Consider the following 9,308-nt stretch of genomic DNA (forward strand, 5'->3'; position numbering starts at 1 on the left):
AGGGAGCGCATTTCTCCATGTTGTGTGTGTGTGTGAGATTGATCCAAGCGTGTTTGTAGGCGGGGGGGGGCGCTGTGATTATCACAGAACGCTGCGTTGCCAGTTGAGGAGTTGTATTCACTCGGAGCACGGATATTGACTCATATTACTCGTAAAATACTTGTACTCGGCAAAAGTGCTTTATCCGTACCGCATACTCGTTTCAGCCGGATACTCGGATCACCCCTAGTATCAATGCCGTCAAAAGGCACCTGTGGGCAAATCCAACAAAAGCGTTGCGTTTATAAATTTGGTCGTTATGCAACACTTGTTCTGTTTTTTTCATGAGCTGAACTCAAAGATCTATGACTTTTTGTATGTACAAAAAGGCCTATTTCTTTCAAATATTGTTCACAAAATCTGTCTAAATATGTGTTAAGCACTCCTCTTTTGCCGAGATAGACCAGCAACCTAACAGGTGTGGCACATCAAGATGCTGGTTAGACAGCATGATTATTGCACAGGTGTGCTTTAGGCGGGCCACAATAAAAGGCTACACTAAAGTGTGCAGTTTAGTGTATTATATATACCTTCATATATTAACCTTATTTAGAAACCAGCGCAGTAATCCTTTTACGACAGGCTTCATGTGGGATTCACAAAACATTCGTATCACACCAATCAGAGCGTAAAAATGATGGCACATAAATGATAAATGTAGCGGCTGGAAAACGTAATTTATATATCAAGCCCCAATATATTCTTGTGTCCTATTTGGCAGCCTAAAAACTTGTATTAGACCGTAGAAAAAGTGTGAAATGGAAAGAGATCACTGATGTGGTCAACAGTGTTGCCATATTAAATCGGACTACAGCTGAAGTTTATTTAATTTACACATCCTTAACATACAGTATTAATACTCCTAATGGTAATATACAGGCTTCTATTGCAATCTCCCACTTGTGGCCATAACAACACTTTTAAATACAAACAAAAACCTGAAGAATACATAAAACTGTATAATTGCCAAACATAACACTATACCTTTTGAAAGCGAGGAGTAAGATCCTGTCTCCTTCGTATAGCCCCAGTTGGGGACTGGGGGACTGGGGACTTTGTGCTGTGTTATAAAACTGCACATCTTAGAGTGTCCAATTATTGTGGCCAGCCTAAGGCACACCTGTGCAATAAACATGCTATCTACTCAGCATCTTGATATGCAACACCAGTAAGGTGGACAGATTATCTCAGCAAAGGAGAAGTGCTCACTTACACAGATTTAGACAGATTAGTGAAAAATATTTGAGAGAAATAAGCCTTTTATGTTCATAGAAAAAGTCTTAGATCTTTGAGTTCAGCTCATGAAAAATGGTTTTCGAAAAATTATTTTTTGGTTCAGTATGTGTGTGTCCCCCGGGCGCAGACACATCCACAGTCAGCCCGGTCAGCGCTTAACTCCGGTGCTATAAGGACGCTAACGGCAGTATATTAGCAATACCGGTGATATGTGCCTTCTGGTTTTTACACCTACTGGTTTCCGAGGCTGTCCAGATGCAGTGTAAACCTCAACGGCTACCCACGTCAACAGATTCGCTACAAATTCATAAACATTTTACTGGCCTTTGCATGTCGCACCTCAATATAAAATGTACTGAACGAAACAGAATATCTGAGCATGACACTACAATAACATTGTACTGCGGGAAAATTGTGTTTTAAAATAAATTACGATGATCCGTGTCGCCCTGGGTTCAAACCTTCTTCGGCAAAAAAAATAACGGCATAAGAGTTCACTGCATTGTCCACTACACCATCACATCATTCACGTTTTGTATGAAAAAAAACGTTGCTTTCTCTCAGTAGAACAGGAATTACAAATTAACAGCGCAAAACCAAACAACTTGTTACCTTGATTTAGGCTTAAAATTATGCACACGGTTTGAGAAACAATCGGTCTAAAACAACTGGTTACCTTGGGCTGGAAACGTGTGATCTCGAGGCTCTCAAACAGCTACAACACAACTACACAAAGGGGAGCTTTTCTCTGCCCATTTAGTCTTATAGGACTTTCTATGTTTTGCAGATACAACTATTCAAAGTCCTTATATGAAAGTGCTTCAACTGGGCTATGTTCCTATTCAAGTAAATGGGAAAGCTTACAGGAAAGGGCAGGTTCTGTGGCTACTGTCGTTACAAACTAAATTCCTGCATTTCTATGGATTCTGTTTTGCAGTTTTGCCGACCTCGTTGACAATAAAGAAACATTGGAATCTTAATTCATTGTGTTTGCTTTTTTGTCAGAAGTGTTCTACTTGTGTTCAAGTTACTTGAACGTAAACGCTTCTGTCTGTGTTAAGGATCGGGACCACTCATAAGACAAATGTGTTAACAACGTTCACCTTTCGTCTTACACCACTTTAATAACGGATTTGCTGATATCTGGATGCGTAGGTGACATAATATAGCCTATAATACAACACCAACAATTCAAAAGGTTGGACACAAACTATTAAAATTTCTTGAACATAACGTATTGTAGAGGTTTCAAATGCGTATCTTCCATCGTATACATAACGTGTAGGCTATTAGAAACGTAGATGTATGCATTTGAGGCACGTCAATAGAAATATTGCTTCTTACCATAAATCCAAGAAACGTGTTGTAGCTGTTTGAGAGCCTCGAGATCACGCGTTTCCAGCCCAAGGTAACCAGTTGTTTTAGACCGATTGTTTCTCAAACCGTGTGCTGCCTAGTGTAATTTATGACAAGTCCTTGCACATGGATAGCGCAGAGATTTAGCAGGAGGTTATAGCGTACGATTTAATTATAATTTTAAGCCTAAATCAAGTTGTTTGGGTTTGCTCTGTTAATTTGTAATTCCTGTTCTATTGAGGGAAAGCAAAGTTTTTTTTTCATACAAAACGTGAAGGATGTGATGTTGTAGTGGACAGTGCAGTGGACTCTTATGCCGTTAATTTTTTTGCCGAAGAAGGTTTGACTCATCACGGATCATCGTAATTTATTTTAAAACACAATTTTCCCGCTGTACAATATTATTGTAGAGTCGTGCTCAGATATTCTGTTTAGTTTAGTACATTTTATATTTAGGTGCGACATGCAAAGGCCAGTAAAATGTTTATGAATTTGTAGCGAATCTGTCGACGTGGGTAGCCGTTGAGGTTTACACGGCATCTGGACTGCCTCGGAAACCAGTAAGTGGAAAAACCAGAAGGCACATAACACCGGTGTGTACGTACAGTAGGAACGCGCCAGCTTATTTCGCTCTCAGTGTTACGGGAACGTTTCTGGTCATGTTTATTGCCAAAGAGCTGACGCATCAGGTGGTCCCTTAGAAACAGCAGCCATGCTAGGGCAAGAAATGTTGGTCTACGAAAGTGAGACCCCACTACCCACCGATAGCAACCCATTATCATGGTGAAAGACGTCACAGTTTAAGTACCCCCACTTTGCCCAGCTGGCACGGCGCTACATCTCAGAGCTAAACCGGTGTTCCGGTTTAACGAGAGTCCATGTTAACTGGCGAGCGTCAGCCAAAAGCGTCTGTTGTTGTCGTAGTGACAACAGCTGTTGAATACGGGAAGAGAATACGTAGCTGTCCGCGTGAATGCCTTTTTGTTAAATTGTCATTAAAATGTAAAACATAATGACGTGTAGGTTACCTCTCTGATTTGTCTTTGGAGTCTAGTCTGAGGAAACTTGTTCGTCGCGTTTGGAACGTGACTTGCTGTTAAGGAAAACAGGAACACAGCGTTGCTCTTCCTGGAATAAGTTTTATTAAATACACCTATTTGTCTTCAGAGCCTGTTTGAGTAAACACATGTCACGTAGAAAAGTTATTAGCCCTTTTAAAAGTAGAAAAAAATGATTAATGAGTAACAACTTGGATTTGAACTCGTAGCTGCCGTTGTGAGAAAATATATAAGATTCAGGGGTCCAACGCAATGCGCCATAGCAGCGTCTCAGGTGCTGTTGGGCATGGATTCATATCAACTCAAACGTCACACAGCGTCTCTGAAAATGAAGAGGCAGCTAGATCAACTGGTGACCACACCACACTGCGTGCAAATAACTCACAAGTTACTCTTGCTCAGAAATTGTCTTTATGTTGTTTGATTCCCACAAAATACACGCCTTGTATGTTTGTCAATTGTAAGCACGTTCAAATCAACCTGAAACTCAAATGTCCATCTCTGACTAAACAAATAATAAGTCTCAGCTATCTCATACATTATATCTTTAAAACAGGAGGCAGTCAGATCCAGTTGTGACCACTGTAGCCTTAAGCTACTAACATTAATATAAATGATATAGGCTATTTGTGTTAGTAGCTTCAACCTTGAGGTTATAGGCTACTTAACACCTCCTTTGGTCACCACTCCTTCCAGTTCTCAGCTGCAAAGGACTGAAATGAACTACAAAAAAAACTTTGAAATTCATAACCCTTATCTCACTTACTGACTGACTGCCTGCGCTCCTGTCCATGCTAACTGTTCTGCATCTGTACTGTACTATTCATCCTGTACTATTCATCCTGCAAATAAAGACAATTTCTGAACAAGAAAACTTGTGAGTTATTTGCATGCAGTGTGGTGTGGTCACCAGTTGATCTGGCTGCCTCTTCATTTTAAGAGACGCTGTGTGACGTTTGAGTTGATATGAAACCATGCTCAACAGTTTCATATACGATGCTATGGCGCGTTGCGTTAAGCCCTTGAGTTTTATATATTTTCTCACAACGGCAGCTACAAGTTCGAATCCAAGTTGTGACTCATTATTCATTTTTTTCTACTTTTAAAAGGGCTAAATACTTTTCTACGTGACATGTGTTTACTCAAACAGGCTCTGAAGACGAAAAGGTGTATTTAATAAAACGTATTCTAGACATTAACAGGAAGAGCAACGCTGTGTTCCTGTTTTCCTTAACAGCAAGTCACGTTCCAAACGCGACGGACAAGTTTCTTCAGACTACACTCCAAAGACAAATCAGAGAGATAATGTACACGTCGTTATGTTTTAAATTTTAATGACAACTTAACAAAAAGACATTCAAGCGGACAGCTACGTATTCTCTTCCCGTTTTCAACAGCTGTCGTCACTACGAAAACAAGAGACGCTTTTGGCTGACGGTCGCCAGTTAACATGGTCTCTTGTTAAACCGGAACACCGGTTTAGCTCTGAGATGTAGCAAACGTCAGTGATCATCATCCTCATCCTGGGTCGGGTTAATTAAGTCTACTGTCTTGTTAAATTCGTTAATTTAACACTTTAAGTTAAATTCGGCGACGAGACAACCATCCACACCCACACTTACTCACCCTGGCCATGGTGGAGAGGCTGCTGTCTTGCAGTGTCCCGGTCTGTTTCTACAGGGAAAAGATATGCAGTCAGACGCAGAATCTCCTAACATTATTATTACATCAGAATTCAACCAACATTTATGTTGGAACTTTAACAGAGAGACGGGGGAGAGAGACTCTCTTTTAGCCAACAAGGACCTGACTTAGTATGGAACGTAACGTTACAGTTTCACTGTATTAATTATGTGATCCATATTTGTATCATTGTGTCATATAAAGTTTCTGTATGCACCCCTCTTTTTTTTTTTAGATAGTGCCACCTGACAGTTAGCTAGTGTCTACCAGCCCACTAACGTTAGCCTAGTCCTTGTCCTGCCTGTTGTCCTCCAGCCGTATCAACCTGACGGCTCATACTAGAGGTGTTCCATGTCTGCAACTGGAGACCTCTCAAGTACCGTTACCGTCCACATGGACGCTAACGCTGGCTAACAGAAACTTGTAACTAAGGCTAACAGAACAAGAATACCAACTTACCTAACGTTATAAAGTTCAAAGGAGATGGCAGCGAGAATTAGCGTTCATTCACAAACACAACACTGACATACAAACACAGTAGACATTCAACAGAGAGCGCCACGCGACGTTTTATTACTCTTCAAGATGTTTATAACCAAACTCATTAATAACTAGCTTTACAGCGACCATAGCAGGTCCGTGGATTCACCTTGAATTTGCGCATGCGCTGTCATGATGGAGGCTCGTCTCCTTTTTGTGTATCGAGGCGCTGGATGGCGCACCCCCAGTGGCCGGAGTGTACACGTGTCTGGCTGTTTTTGCCTCTATATGTGCACATGGGGGTTACGCTTTCAAAGTCTCAATAAAACTTACACACGCAGAGAGCAAGGAAAAGTTAGACCATTATTATTATTATTATTATTATTATTATTATTATTATTATTATTATTATTATTATTATTATTATTATTATTATCATTATCATTGGCACAGTTAAAAAGTGCTTAATAGTAATACAAAAGTGAATTAAACCCAAAGCAAAAAATATGTGACAGAGAAATTCATTTTTATAAGTCTTTTATTTCATATTTCTCTGTAGTAGTGTCTTAAAATATTATAACTTTCATGATTATTATATATTCATATCTTGCTTGTCATATGAACTTACATGCTTATTATATTTTATAATCTTATATGCACATTTAACAATACTGTGTTTCTTTCAAACTGTGTCTGTGTTTCTTTAGTCGCTGCTGCCTAACCAAGAGGCAATAAATGTCTTGCTGTTGTATGTCATAGAGATAACCAGTGTTTCAGATTTGAGGTCAGTCAGAGTACATGTCAGCCCAAGCGGCCTGCACTCTGCCCTGGTTCTTTTAGGTAGCCATATACCAAATAACAGATGTCCTCCTTGTTATCTCTGTGTGTCTGACTTTCAATAAAGGAAGAGAACTGCAGAGATATCGCCGGAGTTTTCAGAAATTCACGCTGGCGGATGCCACTCTGATGTGCTCCCCTCTTGCAATTGTCTATTAACTGCTCATTGCCGTCTGCGTCTCTTTTCTTGCTTGACCGTGTTTATTTATTGAGGTAAAGTGTCCTGAACCTGACAACTTGGAACAAGCAGAAATGGCAAAAGTACTCACTTCCCATACTCAAGTAGAAGTGCAGATACTTGTGTTAAAAATTCTCTAGTAAAAGTATACATTTCACATTAATGACTCATCAGCTCTAATTACTGCATTATATAGGTAGCCTACACAGCTCTGATGCATGCTAGCTAAACCACTGGATGTGTGTCTGTTATAAAAATAAAACAGAGTTGCTGTGATTGACTTAAATCTTTAATGAGCTCTGTGTACAGTACTGTGTACCTCTCCCGTCTACAGACTGGCTGGACAATCCAACAGGTCACAGATTAGTGCCGGTCACACATAGAGTCAATCCCAAAGAATCAAATACATAAAAGACATAGAATCAAACATAAAGAATCAAACACACAGAGATGTACATCTCATATCATACACAGCAGGACAGCAAATTTAATTTCCATAATATATCCATGCACTATCATATCACAAACAATGGCAAGAGCCAACACCTTTCCAGCGGCTGCAGTATAGAATATATAGAATAGAATTTATCTTAATTGCCATTACACAGGCTCCAAGCTAGAGACGGTCCTCGCTGAACAGGGCGTGCAGAGCCTTCTTTCCCCGGCTGATGTACTTGATGCTCTCAATCTCCCCGCCATAGTTGCTAGGCTTCTGGAAGTGGATCTCCAGGCGGTCCTGCAGGTCCTCCTCGTCCTCCTTGTCCTCAATATCATCCAGGAGGATGGTGCGCTTTGGAGCGCCACAGAAGGTCTGAAATCAATGCACAGCATCAGTCTGACTTCTTCACTAACCCTGACTAACTGACATACACACTGTGGCTGACTTGAGCTGCTCTGGCTCACCTGTCAAGGATGCTTGTCAAAAAGTACACAACGTGGACTTATTCTATGTTCAATCATGTTCAACACACAATTGAAGAAAAAGCACAAGCAGCCACTGCACGGCAAATGCATTGACACTAGAAACCTTTTATAAATGACATAATGACATAATGTTTACAACAGTTTTGGTCACATTTGGTCAAAAAAAAAAACAATAGTTAGCCTAAATAAATAAAACGCCAAATTATTTGTGTTGTGTGATGGCTAAATGTCCTGACAAATGTCAACTTGCAGTTTACAGGACACATCACCTGGCCGTTTGTAGTACAATGAGATTTTCCTCTATTTTCTCCGAACTTATGTTTTGATAGGAACAAAAGTTTACATTGTATGTTTCTCTGGGATCAGCCAGCGCAAAGAACGTCTAATGTCTGATTGGTTGTTGGTCGTTGGCAGTGTTGGGGAGTAACGGAATACATGAACAGGAGGTCATAAAAAAAAGCCATAATACTACACAACAGTCCCTCAGTGGGTTTATAGCATCAGCAACAGTTTTGGAACGTCACTGTTAACAGTAATGAAAAGGATGCTTTAACATTTGTCTGAGTAAAAAAATAAAGTAAAAATAATAAAGTCAAAGGTTTGTCTTGAGCTGACCCAGCGCTCTATGCCGGCGGCGCTGTGTCCCTGCGGGGAGAGCAGTGGAGACGCCAAGCAGGAAGCACTGGCATTGGTGTGGTGTGCATCTCAAAACTGCACACCAACCAATGAGAGCAGGAGGTAGCAGGAGCAATGTTTACCTGCTGGTGGCACGGGACTCTGCGCTAAACGCTCAGCGTGGGTCCTATACACGTCTGACAATAACCTAGTCAGTCTAGTAAGTCAAACACTCAACACTCTCATAGCTGACTCTAATTCAATTCAATTCAATTCAATTTTATTTATAGTATCAATTCATAACAAGAGTTATCTCAAGACACTATACAGATAGACCACACTCCAGAATTTACAAGGACCCAACAGTTCTAGTAGTTTCTTCCAGAGCAAGCAACAGTGCGACAGTGGCGAGGAAAAACTTCCTGTTAGGCAGAAACCTCGGTCAGACCCAGGCTCTTGGTAGGCGGTGTCTGACGGGCCGGTTGGGGCTAGAATTTTGTAGTAGTTCATGGCATAGCAGGACGCTGTGCGGCATTACAAGGCACAGCAGGACAACTCTAGGGGTGGGAAAACAATAGATTCTCTCTAGAACGATTTGATGCTTGATTCTGATAAGTTAATAACTGATTATAAAAAAGTGATTTTTTATAATCAGTTAAGTTAAGTTGATAAGTTAATGTCTCCAGGCATCTACAAATCAGAAAACAGAGTGACTGAAAGAGGACGGGATAATGGACAAATACTTACAGTTTAGGCAAGAGTGCAGAAAAAAACACAAAAATGGCCAAAAGGAAAAAAAAAGTTGTGTATATATATATACACACGTATATATATATATATATATATATATATACAGTGGGTACGGAAAGTATTCAGACCCCTTTAAATTTTTCACTCTTTGT

At 40.3% G+C, this 9,308-nt stretch overlaps 2 protein-coding genes across 4 annotated transcripts in view; both read right to left on the reverse strand.

Moving 5' to 3' along the window:
- The window catches only part of mmadhcb (metabolism of cobalamin associated Db), an 18,591-nt gene extending 12,546 nt beyond the window's left edge, over positions 1 to 6,045 (reverse strand). Inside the window, exons 1-3 of one of the 3 annotated variants that reach the window (XM_034885202.1) lie at positions 5,832 to 6,026; positions 5,772 to 5,778; positions 5,316 to 5,366 (exon numbers count right to left, since the gene is read on the reverse strand). In XM_034885202.1, coding sequence (XP_034741093.1) covers positions 5,316 to 5,324 — 9 coding nt within the window. In that variant the 5' untranslated portion in view covers positions 5,325 to 5,366; positions 5,772 to 5,778; positions 5,832 to 6,026. Of the gene's footprint in view, positions 1 to 5,315; positions 5,367 to 5,771; positions 5,779 to 5,829 lie in introns of all 3 variants that reach the window. The other 2 variants (XM_034885203.1, XM_034885204.1) reach the window with 2 other exon arrangements.
- A 1,199-nt stretch (positions 6,046 to 7,244) lies between these two features.
- Positions 7,245 to 9,308, reverse strand: part of nmi (N-myc (and STAT) interactor) — a 16,724-nt gene continuing 14,660 nt past the window's right edge. Inside the window, exon 10 of the mRNA XM_034885193.1 lies at positions 7,245 to 7,678. Coding sequence (XP_034741084.1) covers positions 7,484 to 7,678 — 195 coding nt within the window. The 3' untranslated portion in view covers positions 7,245 to 7,483. The remainder of the gene's footprint in view (positions 7,679 to 9,308) is intronic.

This window comes from Etheostoma cragini, chromosome 11 (assembly GCF_013103735.1).
Source record: "Etheostoma cragini isolate CJK2018 chromosome 11, CSU_Ecrag_1.0, whole genome shotgun sequence".
Taxonomy (NCBI): Eukaryota; Metazoa; Chordata; class Actinopteri; order Perciformes; family Percidae; genus Etheostoma; species Etheostoma cragini.